Raw genomic sequence first — 19,017 nt, forward strand, 5'->3', positions numbered from 1 at the left:
TAGTGGGGTTAGGTGTAGGGAGGGGGCTTCACACGGCATTTTCTTTCCCTGCCTGCTACGCTGTAGCCATACATAGAGTGAGAGAAAATGGTGGGAGAGACTCAACGTAGGTTTTTGAAAGTAGTTAGAGTCTTAGGCGTGACCTTTCTGGAAAGCAGAGAAGCAGAACAGCTTCTGCTCAGTCTCCCTTTGGTTTTTGGAGAGTCTTTTGGGCAGCTCCCTGTGAGTGTCCCAGTGGACACCATCGTTTATTGACGCAGGCTGGGGAAGAGCGTCCGTGGCTCCTCAGTGTGTCCTAGTCAGTTTCATCTCTTATATCATCTGCTTACCTGCTGTTTTAGCCTTGTATTCACTTACTTGGCTTTTGTGATGTTATAACAATCATCTGTTAACATCAAAATCAAGCTCACCATGTGAACACTGAAACCAGAAGAAATAAGCAATAGTCAGGGGAAAGTAGTGAATAAAGGATGAGTAACAGATCAGAAAAGACAAAGGGTAGGACCTGTGGTTACCTGATAGGGAAATTTAGAAGTTGGGAGTCTCAGAGATCAGAACTGGAACCCAGGTTCAGGTGACTGAAGTCAGAAAAGTACAAGACCCAGGTAAAATGGCAGGTCACAGGGAAACGTGTCGTCAGTCTGAACATTGACGTGAACTTGATTTGGGGCGGAGATTACTTCAACAAAGGAGATTAATGTGTGAAAGCTTATAGCTGATAAGCGGCAAAGCAGGACCTCAAACTCAAGTCCACTTCTGAAGTCCATGCTTCTGCTGTCCCTTGCAAAGAATGAACAGGTTGGCAAAGCCAGAGTCATAAAGGTTATTCAGAGGCAAATGAAAGAATGAAAAGTTAGGTATACTGAGAGTGACTTAAAAGGTTTTGTTTAGTCCAAAATTTCATGTTGTAAGTGACAAGGAGCCATTGTAGGTTTCCTGGGATGTTAGGAAGAAGAAAAGTTGTAGGAAGAGTTTAGCAGCAACACGTAGAGGAGGTAATGGTGAGACCACTGCTTACAAGGACCATGTGGTCACTGCTTTAACCATCTTTCCTTTTGTTTCTCTCGCGCACGCTGCTACTGCCTTCCATAAATAATGCTCTGTGTGCTGTAGCTCTCTGTTTAACGATCAGCTCCTTCAAAGAGGCACGTACACGTTCCTGTATCTCCTTGTCTGGGACCCAGTGCTTCGCTTCTGCAGTGAGTGATCAGTCAGTACATTAGGGATGAACAAGGCACTAAGATTAGCTTTCCTGATGTAGTGATTCTTGAGCTAAGATCAAAACTATTTTGCTAGTTGAAGAGGGTGGGGTGGAAAAACTGCCCTCGGCAGGGGGAACTGTGTGCAGAGACTGCCCTGTGTGGGAGGCAGCACTGGACTAGAACCGACCCAGATGCTGGAGCAGCGGGGCCAGGGGAGCACAGGGATTGGGGTGCCAGGCCAGCAGGGCCTCATTGGTCATGTTTGTCTTCTTGCTAAGAGTTGTGAGGTCGTCGAGAAGTCTGGGGTAGTGTTAGAAGGTGTGTGTGCTGGAAGGGTCACTCTGCTCACATGATTGGAAAGGGTGCCAGGTGGGTGTGGCTAGACCTAGAGTGTCCACAGGACAGATGGCAGTAGCCTGGGCTGCGGTGGTGGTATGGAGGCGGAGAGAAATGGGCCAATGAGAAGTAATTTCGTGGATGAAATTGTAGGATTTAAAAACAGACTGGATTGAGAGGAGGGGCAAGGCAAAGAATGGCTGCTAGGGTTCCTGTGGGTGAAATGGAGTGGTGTTTAGTGATGCGATTCTTTGAGCTTTGGAATGCTGGGAAAGAAGCAAACCATTTTTGGTTGGGGGAACTGCATGAGTTGGGTCTGGACATGAATCTGAAAATTCCTTTGACGCATCCCCCAAAACAGGCAGGCAGTTGAATAAATGAGTTCCTGAACCTGGCCTGTAGTTGCCCACAGCTGGGCATCTGAATACATTTTAATATTCACAGGTGATTTTAAAATGCAGTCAGAAGTGAGATTCTCTGCTCTAACCACTTTTTTATCAACATGTCTTTCTCTTTCTGCTCCTGCAGCTCATTGATCTTATCTGTTTATTTCTTCTCAATACCACTGACTCATACATGCTTCATTAATACTTCTCTCTGGGTGTCTCCCAGTTCCTTGTCTTTGTAACAAGTCTCCTACCCTCTAGCTGTCAGTATTCAGTTTCTACAATTCATATTGACTTGGGCATCTCTACGTCACTTCAAATACAGCATGTCCTAAACCAAGTACATCTTCTTTGCAACATCTTCCCATTTCTCTCAGTTGTAACATTATTTCCTGCAGGTCACCCAGGCTAGAAGCCTTGGTGTCATTGTTGATTCCTTTCAGACTTAATCCCTTCTTAACCAGCTCAGCCGTTAACACCCTGGGTGGGATATTGGGGTGGACCGGAGCAGATGGCTTGAGGTGAGCTTGGGAGTCAGACCTGTTGGAAACCTCTCTTTCCACTTGTTAGGTGTGAGACCCTGGCCAGCGTCCTTAAGTCTGGTGTGCACAGTGGGCGTGATACCACCCCTGCCTTGTGAGGTGGCTGTGGGGATGAGCAGTAACTTAGGAAGCACCTGATACAGCTCCTGACGGGTAAAGCATGCTTGGTAAATGTAAGTGCTGTTGTCAGTAACTCTCCTCCTTGCCATAATCGCTGTTCTCCCTCTCTTCTGTCTGCTGCGGATTACTCTTTTTTAAATGCTGGTATTATATGGTCTCACTTTCCTGTGTGTCTATGTATTTTTAATAGAACCTTCTGTGTAGCCACTGCTGAGTAGGTTTTCTTTCCTTCCCTGTGAGCTCTCTGGGAGTCAGGCTTTGTCTTGTTCCCCTTTTCTGATTCCTTCCCATCCCGTCCTCTCCCCAGGCTTGGCACAGGGTCTTATACAAGATGGATGTTTAATAAGTACCTGTTGAGTCTCTGTGTCTCTGCTCCATCGGGTATTGTGGCTTCTTGGTGACCGCATTGCCCCAACTCACACAATTAGGACGACATAACTGAGCCCCACACATCTGGCCCAGTTTCCCACCACTTTGCTTTCAGACTTGAGTTGAGTTGGTGGGAAGTGTCATTTCAGAGACCATGTCTTTGCCTTTGCTCATACCGTTCTCGGAGCCCTCCTTGCTCATCCTCCCTCCTTGCTCATCCTCCCCACTTGCCCGGCTTGGTTTCAGTTCCACCTCGTCTGAGAGGACTGTCCCAGCAGCCCTTCCCACACTGATGCGTTCGTTCCCTCTGTTGAGTTCCTGTAGCATCTGCAGTCTGGGCTGTGTAATTCAGCTCTGAATCATGACTGCCCTTGGCTTTGGATAATTCCTCATCTGAATAATGCCTCCTACCTCAGAGTTACTGTGGAGGTGACATGAAATGAGTATGAGCCAGCACATTTGTAAACTGTTGAGTGTGGTGCACATCTCATTTACCGCCACATTGCAGTCTCCTTGAGTGCAGCTGGGATTATAGTTTCTCTGGAAGACCCTCAGCAGTGCTGGATACCTGGTAAATGTTCGTGGGCGACTCACCAGCTTGATAACCTCCCTTTACATGTGCCTTTTCTTCTAGGAGCTATTCGTCACTAATGAAAGTTGAGAACATGTCTTCAAATCAGGTACGTTCAAGTTCCTCACTCTCATGCTGTGCCTTGAAATAATCCACTGAAGAGTTTTTAATCATTGCGTTTCTGGCCAGCATTGGGTCATGTGTTGCAGGTGGCTCAGCGTGGTGTGGTGGCTCACGTGGGTTCTTTTAGACATTGTCCCCTAGACCACCACCACTTCCCTGTGGACTTTCTCATATTTTTGTGTCTGTCACCTTGTGGAAAGAGATTGTCGCACCTTGTCTGCTGTGCGGCGCGGGCTGTTAGTGTTTATAGGACTTCCCATCCCTCCTTCCCTCCTTTCCAGGTGCAGGCATGCAAAGTGCCTTGGTTTATTGATGTTCTGTATTCATGTGACTGCAGATTCTATATTGCAGTTGAATGAGGACAAATTTATCAGCTTCAGTTAAATAAAACGAAAGGTTTCATCTGTGGTCTAAGCAACACATTGGTCGCCTTCTTGTTCCTCAGGACCTAAGATAAAGGGAGATGGGGACCCACATCACAGTGCAGAGGGGTCTCTGCTTCAGCACCTCACTGTTTCACTGGAACTATGGCAGGGACTGATTGTGCACGAGTGCTGTCTTTCTCAGAATTTATTTTGAAGTGTCTGGAGACAGCACAATTTAGCTATTATTAAGCAGTCTTTGCAGAAAATTGAAACTGTGTGGATATATTTGTTATATTGAATGTTCATGGTATAGTTTATTATGCTTTAGATCTGTGTTGTCCAGTGCACTGGGCACTAATTGCATGTGGCTATTTAAATTACATTTAATTGTATTTAATTTCAAGATTCAGTTTCTCAGTCACACTCACCACATGTGGCTAGTGGGTCAGATACTGGGCAGTGCAGAAATAGAACATTTCCATCATGGCAAAAAATACTATTAAATAGCGCTGCTTTAGATGGCTTGGAAATAACAGAATTTAAGGTCCCTTAAAGGTCACCTAGTCAAACCCCATATTCAGTGCATGAACTGGAATCGTTAATAGCATTTTACACCCTGTTCGCATAAAACAAGGGACACATATGTTCCTCTAAAAATGAATGAGAACAATGTCCTTATTGCTGTCTCTTTGAAAAACTAAATTTATGAGGCTCCTTTATGAGTCAGAGATGTATCTTTATAATTTGTTCCTGAAAAATTCCAGAGGAACATTATGTAATTAAATAGAGCCTTGAATTTGAAGTTTAGAGACTTAAACTGTCACGTACTAATTGGATAAGCCTAATAACGTTGTTTAAGCTCTCCATGGGAGTATTCATCAGCGGTAAAAGGCAAACACACTACCTCTTGGGGCTGCCGTAGAATTTAAACAAAGTCATGTGTGTGAAAATTCTTCCCTGACTTAGGCATTTTATGAATATAAACGGTCATTATTATTTCTCATCCATATTGTCCTTAGTTGCTATTTATCCACAAAGTATTAGTATTAAAAATGAGCTGTATTTAATCCCTTCTGGAAACTGTATTCTTAGAAAACAGTTTAACGGTTAAGCAGAAATCTTTAATGTAACCAGATCTAATGTCTTTGCTGCGTTTGTTGTTGCTGTTGAAGTTTTCTATTATTCAGAGGCTACTTTCCAGCAGAAATCTGGCTCCGATACCATGTTATGACCATAGGCATTTTCATTATGGGTTTTCAGAGTGTGGATGTTGTCCTGGAATTAATAAATAAACACACATACGTGCATATATATATGAGTGTACGTATGTATACAAACACCACCTGATGAGTGACAGATGTTAGAAGTTCCAGGATTAGGAAATCAGATTTGTAGACCAAAGGATTATTAACCCTCTGCCTTTCCTCTCCCTCGTTGCTGCTCCCCCTGTTCCTGAGCCCCGGGTTACAATCAGGTTCAAGTTTCTGAGGAAGCTTTGTACTGGGTGTTGCATTCTCTCTCTCTCTCAGTGGAAGGACTCATACAGCCTTCCCCCATACTTCAGATGAGATCGGGCGCCATCAGGGTCGGATGGCTGTAGAGTTTTCCCCATACTTCAAAAGAGTGGGCTCACCCTCCTTGTAACCATCTTCTGTAAAGGGGACGCAGACCTTTTTGGATCCAATTTGGCAGCGTAATCAGTTGGTTTTCAAAGGCTGGTGTTTATGTAAGATACGATTTGCTTTTTAATTTCTCTTAGACAAGTTCATCAGGAAAAATATTAATCTTCCACTCTGAGGTTGGCTTTAATTTAGAGTTTTTGCTTGCTCTCCTATTTGGAATAATTCTCTTCAGTCTACCATTTCTTTCTAATCTTTCTCAAGTTGGTATCAGGAACCATAACAATTACTTTTGACATTTGACTTGCTTATCATTTTATAAGTGAATGACAAGAAACCCCTTTTGCTGCACTGAAAAATGTATTGACTCTTAAAGGGAATCTAAAATACAAAAATTATCCAAATCAAGTCTTAGATCTCAGTTATATACTTAGAAGTTCCTGTAATCCCAAATCACAGGTCCCTGGACACGTGGGAACTCTGCAGGCCTAACTCAGAGCCTTTATAGGGAATAACACACTTTGATTGTCACCAACTCACGTAATCTTACTGAGTTTTGGGGACACAGACATCCTCAGTGTTTGGCATCTAAAGCCGACCTTCAGAGATACAGGATGACTCTTTCCACGTCTCTCATGCTATTATTTCAGTTCAGAATTCTAGGGCAGTCAGAGCTCTGGTGCTTGGGTAGAATACAGACATGAGTCTGCTTTTTGTACAGTCATCGAAGGCATCTTTACTGTGGCCTCAGTTCGTTGTGCTAACTGGGGAGAAGTGCAGCAGAGCCTGCAGAATGAAACTGGGGAGAAAACCAGAGCTCACAGAAGCCATGGTTTTCTACCTGTGTCTCCTATTTGCCAACCCATCTTTAATACGCGCTGTTAAGGAGAAGAGCATGTACGATACCTGTGAGCCTCAGTCCTTGCCCTTTCCCTAGCAAGGCAGGTGCAGAGCGATGGGAGAGAGAAGCTGAAACAGTGTCACGTTCAAGGTACGACATTTTCAAGTGAATGTACCAGAACTTACACTGTTAGTGACTGGGTGTCCAGAGCAGTTTTCTTAGGGTGTGCATAGCTCAGAAAGGAATTTGGGGCTCTACTTTTGTACTTGGTCCTCAGGGCTTGTTTATAAGCCGCACAATAAAATCAGTCCCTTTACACTATGTACCACCATCATGTAAGGTTTTTAATCAAAAACTTGGCAAGCCGGCTAACTCGGCAACTAGCCTGTGGCCTCCTGATGCCTTTTTTTATTAAAAAAAAAGAGAGAGAGAGAGAAACCATCTTGTGAATTGACAGATACGTGACAACCGTGAGGCTGAAAATAATGGAATTTAGGTCAAAAATATTTTTGCATATTTGCAGCTTTGTTGGCATTAAAATGCTGAGGCAGTGTTTGTTTGGTTTCATATTATGATGTATCTGTTGAAGGAGCGATCACATTTCCTTTTAGTCGCACTTGTTATATCCACTGCTAGGCCACTGGGCCTTACTTCATAATTTGGGAATCACTGGTCACATACTGCTGCGTAATCCAGGCCGTGTAACGACACTCTAGACAATAGCGCTAGCTGCGAATCTAGCTATTCTAAACAACTAACAATTTAAGATAGACAAGAAATGAGTGACTTTAATTAATTTACTTCTTACTCTGAGTTCTGCACTTAGGCATAAGGAGACTCTTGTTACTTAAGACTAACTGTGAATTTTTTGAATTGAGTTATTTTGAAGGCTCTTACGGTTTCACTTTTTTGTTTCCTGCAGGATGGCAATGATTCAGATGAATTCATGTGAATGGAGAAAAGGACCTTTTAAAGATTTAGGGACAGTTGCAGAAGTTGTGATTTCATCTATGTTCTGAATTATAAAAAAAAATCCAACCAAAATTCTACCTTCACAATATTCTACAAATGTTATCAACTTTGGAATTTTAAAAAAATTGTTCCCTTTTTCGCCATCAGAAAAGGATCAGGTAAATATATGTATATACACACACATATAATATAGTTGGACTTGAAGACAGCATATAATTTTGGGAAGGTGAAAATCTTTTTGCCAGAACATATCTTGGTACCTTGTGAAAGTTGGCTGCCCTTATTCTTGGAATAGACTTTAGAACAAACCGACTCTGAAAAGTATTTCTGTTCCTGTGATCTGTCCCTGAAAACATATGTCTTGAAAAGCTTTTCATATTCTTAAAATAGCTTCTTTTCTGTTAAGATGAATGTATTGGTGAACATTATAAGCGAATGTTCCCCTCACCTCCAGTTTCCTGATTAGAAGAATAAAAACGTGTGGGTTTTGAAGGTAATAGTGATATTTTCAAGGCTGCTGGCTTCAATAGTCATGTTCCATTGGGCCATCTGAGTCTGTTTGTGTAGTTGCCCTCAGCTTGTCCTCGCTTCCACAGTCTACATCTTTCCTTTTCCATTGAGGGCCTCCGCCTAGGTACCATCATACTGAAAAGAACAGCAGTGTTAGTCAAGGTTGGGCCTCATGGCATTTTTTACCTGAGCACCGAGTAACCCATGCCGTGTGTATAACAACTTCCGGGCTCTGGAGTCATCTCTCAGCACTGAGGGGAGAAACAAAGGGACACTCTGAATCATTTTGAAGACAGAGGTTACCAGATTTTTGTCTTGGGATATATCATAAAGCACAAGTCTCCTTTGCAATTAAGATTTTAGAAAGAATTAAGCATTTCACTAGCCAGCCCAGTAATTGGTTTATTTACCTTGAAATAATATTTATTTTGAGTTGTAACCCCAGAGTTCAGATTTCTCCACTGTAGCCTCAGTAACTTAATATGTAACAGTCCTACTCATCTGAACCACCTGCTCTCCAGTGTGATTCTGAATAGAAGATATATTTTTATTATAGCCTGTAAGCCAAACCCTGTGGAAAGAGACAAAACAAAACAATGGCAGGGAAAGAACAAAGCCTGCAGGTCGGGAGGAGGCTCACGGGTTCACATTTTAACCACACCCAGAGCTCTGCACGGAGCGTTCTTAACTGTATTCTAACCCAGCAGAAGTGACCTCCTCCAGTAGATACTCTTCCTGTAGCACTTTGGAACGGTGGGTACAACCACAAGACTTCAGTGTCTCTGCTTATCCCAAGTTGGTGTATGGGGTTGAACTGGAAAATTTCCTGAGACATAACTCGGCCAAATTTTGAGAGGGGTTATGGGAGACCACTCCAGAAATTAGTGATTTCCTGTGTATATGTCTAATGATATTCAGCCTGGAGTTTTGTGGTTTGAGAATGGAATAATAAAGAATGATTTTTTATCTGGGAGGACAATGATTTATGAATCCTTAGAATTTGTTTGTTTTCTCCATCCCCGAGCTGGTTTTGAGGGTGCTCAGGCTGGGAAACCTCATTGTCCTAGGCAGGTTCCAGAGGGTAAGCTTCCTCCCTGACTGATAAATGTGTCCCCCCACCTCCAGATGCACACGGGGTCAGAGTGGATGACCTTTCTCAGACACACTCTTCTGTAAATTAGCAGCTGTGCTCCTTCAGTAAGATGGTCCTCCTGCCTGGTGACTGTAGGCCCTTCTCCACTGCTCTGCTGCAAACATCTCAGATGGGGAGATTTTGCCTCTAGCATTGTTTGTGTCACCTCAGCTTCTGGAGGTTACATCATATACAGGTAGAGCCTTTGAAGAATACATCTATTTTTACTGAAGTGTGCGATCCTGGGGGCCACATTGTAAAGATTTCATAACTCTCAGCTTACACTGGTCTGAGATGTCAGGGCCTCTCTTCGGAATTCCTGGCTCTCGAACCTTTCCATCTGCTCTGTGTTGATCTCCCCCTACCTCTGCCTGCATTGGGGAGGTTTTCCCCCAGCTCCCGTGGTCCCAGAGGAAGCAGTCTCCTTTTCTTTTGAGGACACTGGTTCAATACCGACAGGTCAAACTGTTGGCACTGAAGTCATCTCATTTCCTGCTGTTGGAGTGTTTCCTAAACTTTCTATAGGAAAATTCCAAATTGCCGGCATTTTTATGAGCTGTGCCCTTGATCAGATCTTCATGCATCCTGAGGGTTTCTCTTCCCCACTCTGCCTCCAATTTCCCCACCCAGATCTGCAGGCAGGTGAGGTTCACATTATCATTTCATTTTCTTCCCAAATTGTGCTCTGTAGTACCCCTGCAGCATTAGAATTCATTTCTTATTCACCTCTATTGATCTAGGGTCATGATCTGTGGGCACGGGAAGTTTGTCACAGTGCTTGTGCTGGAACAGACTTTGGGAAGTTTACCAAAATATGGAAGGCTTTGACCTTAGCAAAGTAGGCAATACGCTGTAGCTGAGCCCTTTCAGTATCTTTTGTTCATTGTGCTGTTTTTAACATTTTCTGAAGCACAGATTTTGGTGAACCTTTTAACCTGTTCAGTGCCAGTGGTTTCCCCCACTTGGGAAGGAAGGTGTGAGCCATACATATGGCAAGATTAGAGAGGGAGCGTTCAGGTCTCGCCTCCACTTTAAGACCAGAGCTCTTCCTCCCACATTTGCATCTATCTTCCTCCCACAAATCCTTCAAGAGGGGAAGCTCTTGTCTTCCGGGCTGGAACAGGCTATGGGAAAAACTGAGCAGGATGGAGAAATGGAACACTTTCCCAGTCTTTCCTGGGCTGTGGTATTGAAGCCTGCTTTTCTTTGTTTGATTTGAAATACAGCGTTGTGAATAATAAATCCCATACTCAAAATGGTCATAGCACAGTGAGTGGGCAACCTTTGGATTTTAAAGCAGACTGAGACAATCCAGCTGTACTCAGAAGTGTAAAATTAGAAACTTTAATTCCAAGCTAAATGTCAATCTCGACCCATCTAACTCCCACAAGTATGTGGCAGCCAGGAATGGCAATGAGGACAGCGCGGCTGGAGCCCGAGCAGGCTCACGTTCAAGGTGGGCTTGGTGAGCGCTCCTCTCCACCGGGCCCACGTGGGCCCAGCACGGGCAAGAGACTCATGCGCATTAAATCATTTCACAGATGAGATGGGCGATGCCGCCCACATGCTCCTCGTGTTCTGGGTGAGTGAGATGTGAAATAGAATTAACACTCATCGTCTGAGAAGAATCAAGTGTGTGTGTGGGGTTTCCCTTGTGCGTTTCTCCTCCACAACTCAGTCCCCCTGACAGGACGTGTATTGGAAGGAGGAGGTTCTCGGCCGCCCGAGATGACGCCCTTCAACCAGTTTTGCTCCTTACCGGGGAGAAAAGAGAAATTAGAGCAAAGGGAAGATTGCCCAAGAATTCCAGGAAGAGGATGGAAGAACTTGGGGCCCGAAGGCTATTTGAGCCCTGGGATTTTGTCTACAGTTCAATTCCCCGCCCCCCAGAATTCCTAGGGGTCTGCCTGAGATCCTGGCTGGGATGAGGTGCAGACTGGCTGAAGGGTACCACTGATGTAGTCGCAGCTCTGGACCAGCATTCTGGTTGGAGTCGCCCCTTCTGTGGTAGCACTCTAAATGTCAGCCAGTGTGTTTGCAGGAAGTATTGGCGTAGAAGGAGCCACACAAACATTCAGGCTTCTCTCCTAGCTATAATAAGCATATTTGACTTCCTAAATGTTTATTAGAGGACATTGGGTTCTGTTTCTCACTAGCCAGGGCAATAACCCTCGCCCTTTTGGTTTTAACTGCCTTAGCTACTAGAATTCTGGGGGTTAAATTTTTGGATAAATTAACCTATCTAGAGAACGTAGGTTGAAACCAGAATTTTCATATAGAAAAATATATAGAGCCCTGTATATACTTGCTGAATTCAGGAGTACACTGAACATACAAAAACCTACCTGAATTCATGTACTAACCGTGGCTTATTAAAACATACCCACCTCTGTTTTTCTGTCCCACATCAATGGCTTCGTTTTCATCTTGCTGACTTCATGGTATCAGTTATTGGAGGAGCTCCAAGCTCTCCACCTTAGTGGTTGTGACTGCAGTTCTGTCCTCTGCCAAATGAAATAAGAAACAGATCTCTGCGTTGGCATGAGCCAGTGGCACTGACTTGGCATTTCCCGCCTTTGTTGACAGCCGAAGAATGGAGGCCAGGGGAAATGAATGCTCACCCTAGACACCCTATGTAGCTTTTGCTAGTTCCCAACCCTGGTGAGTGGGTGTCAGTGTTTCATACTAAAGGAAAGAAGAAATTCTCCAAAGTCAGAATGGTTTTTTAATTCCCACACCAATCCCATCCTGTAACCACTGCATTAAAAATACAAGACTAATGACCTGACGTTTTACTTCCTGCCCAGATGAGGCCTGAGCCGCCTGCGTTCCTGCTGGTGTTTTGGTTTCTGCCTCAGCAGTTTGCCTTGTAGAGAGAAGGTCAAGATTTGCTTATGATTTCTGGGATATGCTTATGAGAATGTGGCCTTTCAGGTGCTGAGGGCTAGTCTGTTAGCCTTGAACCTTTTTAGCACTTAAGTCAAATTCGGGGTCAACAGGTTAAAATTACAGACTGAAAAAGGTAAAGAGAAAATGTGATTAGAGGCAGTGGCCTTTAATCCAGCTCAGCCTTGCCAGAACAATCTTCAGCTGTGAAGCCCCTCGATCATTATATTACATCCCTTCAAAACTCTGAAATTTTTGTTTTTTGGTTAATGTACTCGGCACCCGCTTGGACTTACATAACTTATTTCAAAACTAGAATTGCTCTAAGAAGAGTCTTTGGAAAAGAATGAAAGAGACAAGACTTAAATTTAGTCACAAAGCTTTGCTGGTGCCCATGGTCGGAAAATGTTTCCTCTTTCAACAACAAGATGGGAGAGAGCAGTCCGTCTGCCTGCCTCCACCCCCTGGCCAGGCCCTGCGTGGTCCCTCTCCTGCTGTCGGGGAAAGCCTTACGCCACCACGTTTAAGATCAGTCATGGTTTAGGGCTTTGTTGTCGTTAAAACCTTGGTGGACAGGACAATACATCGATTACCTGGACTTCTTTCTCCCTCACGTCTGCCCAGACACCCGCTCATATATCGGATTAAAGAGGGTAAAGGAAACACACATCTTCCCTCACTTCAGCAAGCCGAGTCCTCCCTCCCAGCAGCTGTGAACTCCGCTGGATCTCCTGGGATTCCGTGTTGGGAAGAATGTTTTCATTTATATGTTTAATAGGTACACATGGTTCAGAATTTTAAAAGTATAAAGGGTATAGATTTTTAGGGCAGTGAAATGACTCTGACTGATACTGTAATGGTGGATACACGTCATTATACGTTTGTCCAAATCCACAGACTGCCCAACACCTAGTGAACCCTAGTGTGAATGAACCCAGCTGTAAACTGTGGACTCCGGGCTACAATGACATGTCAGTGTGGGCTCATTACCTGTACCCTCTGATGGGGGATGGTGACAGCGGGGGTGGCTGTGTGCATGCGTGGGGGTAGTGTGTGCATGGGAACTCTCTGTACCTTCTGCTCAGTTTGGCAGTGAACCTAAAACTGCTCTAAACATAAAGTCTACTTAAAAGAAAAACAAAGGGTATAGAGGGGTAAATGTTCCCGGTTCCCCTTCTTGGAGGCAGCTGGTATTAACCAGCTTTTATTAAAGGCAGAATGTCCAGACTTGGACTCAGCTGAGCTCAGGGGTTCTGCCTGCTTCTTGTTCTGGCTGTCCCAGCGGCTCAGCGAAGGAGGGAGGGGAGCGGGGCTTCTCTGTGCCTTTGCCTCCTGGGGCATTTAATCCAAGAGCAAATGCCCAGCCACTTCCCAGGGTCACGCCTGGCTGGGGCTTATGGGAAGGTCAGGAGTTCAGAAGTGGAGAGGAACACGAGGATTAGCAGTGTCTTGGTGTCCCCCACACACAAAGCGACCTCTGCCTGGACACTCAGTTATGGGACGAGTTCTTTCAATAAACTGCGTTCCAGTTAAAATCGATCTGGGCTCAAGGGGAGACCGAACAAAGGAAAGGAAGAAAGCCTCTTTCATCTCAGTTTGTGCTGGGGTTAGGGGGGCAGAGAGTGGGAACAGGACTGACCTCAGGCAACTCAGGATGTCAGTGCCCTGACTCCCCTCTGATTCCCCCCCCACCCCCTCTTGCTACCCTAGCTATCAATGCCCTCTTCTTCCCGTGTCAAAGGGTGAGAGAAAAGATGCAGTGAGTGAGGCTATGCCCAGTATAATGAAGGAGAGGGAGCCTCACACCACTTCCACCCTAGATTTTACCTTTAGGAGAGTGGTTTTCAGGATGTAACTTAGCTACTTTTCTATGTGACTTACGACATCACTTGCCCGCCCGGGCCTCCTTTTGCCCACTGGAAAAAGGACTATAAATTCCAGTGTTATCAGGCATGAGGCAGTGATGGAAATGAGGACCAGTGAGGCAAGGTGGGCAGGTGAGTGCACACTATGTGTGAGTAGTTCTTGGCTCCAGCTAAGAACTGCCAAGGGGAAATCAAGTTCTCTAAGAGAAGCCAGTGAAACACTGATTCATTGGAGAGGCTCACTTGATAAGACAGGAAGAAAGAAACTGCTTTTTTTCTTCCACCTTCTTCAGTGATGGTCTGATTTCCCTTCCCTTTGATGACATCTTAGATGACTAGATCAGATTCCGTGACTTTCCAATCACTTCCCAAGATAGGAACAGTTCATTTTAAAATTACGGTTTCCTTTTACGTATTAAAAATTTCTGTCTCATTTAAATCCAAACTGGAATCACAGGTAGGATTCCCTAACTTCAACCCACCTTCTGATTCGGGTCTGATTCTTCACTCTGCCTCTTCCAACTCTCCCCCATGCCCCCCCCACCCTGCACCTCCCCCCTCATCCCCAGCAGCTGGCTCCCCTAGAGGAGGAGCAGAGGCTAGAAAGGTGGGTTTAAGGAGAGTTACCACTTGGCCCTCCTCAACAGGGGCTGTGGGGAGGGGCCCTTTGTGATAAGCACTACTGTAATCTGGTGACTGGTGTGTCTTGCACTAGAATGTGATGTACTCAACTACTTACTGCTCGCAGCTTGGAGACTTCATGAATATCCAGTAGCAAGTTACAGTACCCATTTGGTTTCCAAGTCAAGTTTCCAAATTTGCACATGGTAGCTCAAAATTATTCAACACTGCTGGATCAGAACAGGCCTGTCTGTGGGCTGTCTGTTGCCCGAGGGCTATCAGTTTGAGGACTCGGTTAGAAGAGTCTTAAGGTCTCTTCCAGTCCTCATTGTCCATGAATTTATGTTTTCCTGGATTTAGTAAGAACCACTGAGGTCATCCAAGCTTTTCCCCTTATAGAAAGGGTCCCTCCCCCTAGGAATTCTGGGTGGCAGGGGCCTCCTGGAAGTGTTTTATTCTCAGTGGACACCTCTAATGTCCTGAAGAAACAGGAGATGAAGGGAAGGGCCAGCAGGTGGCAGGAGAGAATAGCCCGGGTCTGTAGTTCCGGCTGCCCTGTGGGTCCGTGTTGTGTTCTTGCAGTTGGGTGGAGGTTGAACACAGGACCTCAGGGACCCCTCCAGCACCAAGAATCTTGAAGCACATCTGGAAAAGTGATGCTTCTGTTGATGGCGGTGGGGTCTCAAAGCTCTTTGCAACTGAAATCTTCGAAATGCACGTTGGAAGGTGGCTGAACCTTCTAAACCAATGCCAGCTATTGATTTAAAAAGAAAATGGTTGTCAAAACATAATAGTTTATATCTTAAAACAAATCTCTTCTGTTTCAGAATCAGCCTCTAGCTTTCATTCACAGGCGTAGTGCATGGATTTCACAAAATCATGGAATTTCATAGAATAGGAGCCCATGGAGGTTGGAAGGGACCGGAAAGGTCATTTAGACCAGTCAGACTCTTCTGTGCCCTTTCCAACCACCTGACACAGAACTCCTCCAGTCTCAGCGTGACTGCACCCAGACGGGGACTCATTACTTTCTAAAGCCATCTGGCTATCAGAAAGTTACTGGATTGAGCTAGAGTCAGCCTCACAGTGACTTCTACCCGTCATTTTGTCTTCTGAGGGTACACTGGGCAAGTTCCATGGAACAGCCTTGAAAGGTTTGAAGACAGCTGTCAACTGCCACCTGCGATGGCTCCTGAACTCCCAGTAGCAGGAAAAGCAGGCATCTGAGGACAGGCAGTGGCTCCTCTCATCACCTGGGTCAAGTCCCCCTACCTCCTAGGGGAAAGGCAGAGGTATAGAGAGGTTTTAAGCCATGAGGGGAGGCAGGCTGAGAAACAAAGAGGCAATAAGGATTTAGCTGTCACTGCAATTCTAGGAACAAAAGCTCTTTTAACTAGTATGGGGGGAAAAAAAAAGACCATTGGAAATTTGGGGGAGTTTTATGGACCAGAGGACTTTAGATTTATTCTTCAATTTTTTTAACTGTAAAATGTAACAAACACCCAAAAGAATGCATGGAAAGATACATTCATTTTCAAGGATAATAATATGAATACTGTGTTCCATCGCCCAAGCTGAGAAATTAGAACAGTACCTCCCTGCCTCCCCGTCCAGACCCTTAGTGCCTGTCCCTAATCATACGCCTTCCTTCCCTCCCAGCTCTCCTGGCTTCTGTGATAATCATTCCCTTAACTTTTCTTCATGGCTTTTATCCCCTACCTGCCTTTCCCAAAACAATACCCAGTTAGGTTCTGCCTATTTTGAACTTGGTATAAATGAAATATTGTAACTTTATTCCAGACTTGCTTCTTTCACTCAATATTATGTGTTTATTTAATTTTCCATTTAAAGATATCTTATTAGATGTCGTTAATTATTTCCTCTAACATAACTTCCTTTATAAATTTTATCTACACATTTGTAAGCATTCCTTCTATATGATCATCAAAAAAAACTGGGAAAATGGTGAATGGGTAAGTCTCAGGGTGGTACCTCCAACAATCTTCTAGGAACATCCTTCCTGACTGAGATTGGTTATTTAGCACTCTTTGGGCACACCCAGTAACTAATCCTCCTAATTTTATTTTAATTCAGACTGTATCTCCCTACTGGCTCACATGATTATCAAAAAACAACTTGCTACTGTACATATAAATATGTAAACAACAAGGACCTACTGTGTAGCACAGGGAACTATGTTCAGTGTCCTGTAATAACCTATAATGGGAAAGAATCTGAAGAAGGATATATATGTATAATGAATCACCTACTGTACACTTGAAACTTACACAGCATTGTAAATCAACCTATATTTTAATAATTTAAAAAAAAACCCTTGCTTAAAATCCAGATAAACTCTATTTATGCCATTTTCCTGATCTACCAGTCCAGCAACCTTGTCAAGATGAGGCTTAGAGAACCTGTATTGGGTCCTAATAAATTGCTCTACTGTTTTCTAAATAACGTAAAGCAGCCTTTTGGTTTCTAGGATTTTTGTCTGAGATTGAGAGCAAGCTCACCAAGTCTACAGTGGGGGGAAATCTCCTTTGACCTTTGAAAAATCAGAACTGTTTTCTGATCTGTTGCTGTCCATGATTTCTCAGAGTTTTCACACAACACTTGAGCGACCTCCCTTCACAAGTTTTCAATACCTCAGTGTCCCTGATCTGGACCAGGAAGTTTAGGCTTATAGACAATAAGAGGCAATTAGCCCCCTGAAACAAGGAAGGCATTTTTACTGCGGAGAAAGGAAGAGGGCAAAGCTCTTAATGACTGGCTTCCAGAAAGTGGTAGGTGAAGGAATTTTAAGAAATTGGCAGCAGGAGTAGTACAAAGAATTTGAGGGTGAAAGGGCGAGGTTGAGATCGTCCCTGGAGCAATGAAAAGGAATTGCATGAAAGGAATCAGACTGCCAAAGGGAAGTGGCAGAGTTAGACTGGTTTTGTAGTCGGTCCACTTAGCATGGCATTATAATTTTCTCCACCAGCCAACTCCCAGCAGAGGAACAGGAGAGGAGAAAGAAGACAGGATGGTTCAGGGCTGAGGGCTAACCTGAGATGAGTTGAGACCATTGGCGAGGGCAGCATCAAAGGAGCTGAGGGGCTCCATGCCCCAGGGGAAGGAAATCAGATGGCCTGAAAGGGGGTGTGGACAGGGGAAATGGGACAGGTTATGTGACTGTGAGTCTGAGCAGAGGTGAGTGGTGATGGTTATGGTGGGAAAAGGAAGCCACTCAGAGTGAGGCTGGGCAGATGGATGCAGAGAGTAGGGTGATGACATGGCCGAGGGAAGGTGGTGGTGTGTGCTGCTGGAAACAGAGACCAGAGTGATGGCAGGCAGGGCGGAAGCAGGCTCAGGTGGGGTGTCCCCAGGCAGCTGAGCATCACGGATGGTCAGGGCACTAGATCCACGTTAGGAGCCAGAGTCACTGGAGTTGAAGAGAAAAGTACCAGAACCAGATGGTGTGAACTTCAAAGGAGGAGCGGGGATCAGGGATGGGTTCATGGTCTGGAAGCTCCAACAGGGAACATGGCAGAGTCCCTACGTGGCCACAGAGAGTGATGGCAGTGAGAGGTGCCCCCCTAGAACAGGGGAGAGCCACTGTGGCTCAGGAGGAGAGAAACACTTTAAGAGTGAATGAAAATTCACAATGGTAAACCTGAATGGCCGGGGCTCCATGACAGCAGCTCTGGGAGTCTGCCTTTCAGGAATGGGGCTGAGGCTGGTTGGAGAGTCCCGGGATGTAGCAGGGGAGCTGGTGGATCGTTTTCCCAGGAGAGCTCTGTGGCTAATACGAATAAAGGCATCAAGAGTTGGGAGGTCTATGTGAGGGCCAGGAGTGATCTTGTTGAAGCCTCAAACCACTCTGTGGGGTGAATACGATCTCCCTTCTAGAGATGCAGAGGCCCAGGATAGACTTGAACAGGAGTGAGTGCACTGCACACAGGACCTGCCTGGGTCTTTATTCAGTGTCACGTCCACAGAGCACCTGCACACAATAGGAATGGGGTGGGGGGCGGAGTTCACTGCCCGGGCATGACACCCATTTGGCACAACCCCGGCGAGCTTTTCCAGGGGAGACAAAAATGTGTGAGCCTTTTAAAAGCGTAGATGGGCTTCCAAACTGAAATAGAAACCAGTACATGAATACATGTCTAACTAATGTCTACAGATGGAACAGTAGTCTGCCATCCTTATGCTTACAGTTCATATAAACATTTCACTTCATTTCAAGCTCCTAAATTACCAATGCACATTGATTGCTGGGAAATTGCACTCATCTGTAAACTATTTGAGTTAATCAAAGCCAAACAACATCTGAATCATCCCTGAGTTAAGGTTGAGCTCCAGAGTCCTGAGTGTTCCTGGCAAGACCCCGAGGCTTGCTGACTTATCTCACTGGAGGCCACCAATAATCCCAACTGCCTTTCATCAATCATTGCCCAAGGCCAGAACTAACCCCCAACCTCAGGGACTTTATGGGCAATAAACCAGCGCTATCCCCATCCTTGCTTTATTTTTTACTTTACCTTTTGCTTTATTTTTTTCAATCTCTTG

General features: G+C 44.9%; 1 protein-coding gene across 5 annotated transcripts in view; it reads left to right on the forward strand.

The window, feature by feature from the left end:
* The window catches only part of CCDC25 (coiled-coil domain containing 25), a 34,163-nt gene extending 25,225 nt beyond the window's left edge, over nucleotides 1–8,938 (forward strand). For 4 of the 5 annotated variants that reach the window (XM_074355808.1, XM_074355810.1, XM_074355811.1 and 1 more), the window contains one exon: nucleotides 7,397–8,938. In XM_074355808.1, coding sequence (XP_074211909.1) covers nucleotides 7,397–7,493 — 97 coding nt within the window. In that variant the 3' untranslated portion in view covers nucleotides 7,494–8,938. Of the gene's footprint in view, nucleotides 1–3,589; nucleotides 3,636–7,396 lie in introns of all 5 variants that reach the window. The other variant, XM_074355809.1, reaches the window with a different exon arrangement.
* Nucleotides 8,939–19,017: the final 10,079 nt, after the last annotated feature.

Source organism: Camelus bactrianus, chromosome 31 (assembly GCF_048773025.1).
Source record: "Camelus bactrianus isolate YW-2024 breed Bactrian camel chromosome 31, ASM4877302v1, whole genome shotgun sequence".
In the NCBI taxonomy this organism is placed as follows: domain Eukaryota; kingdom Metazoa; phylum Chordata; class Mammalia; order Artiodactyla; family Camelidae; genus Camelus; species Camelus bactrianus.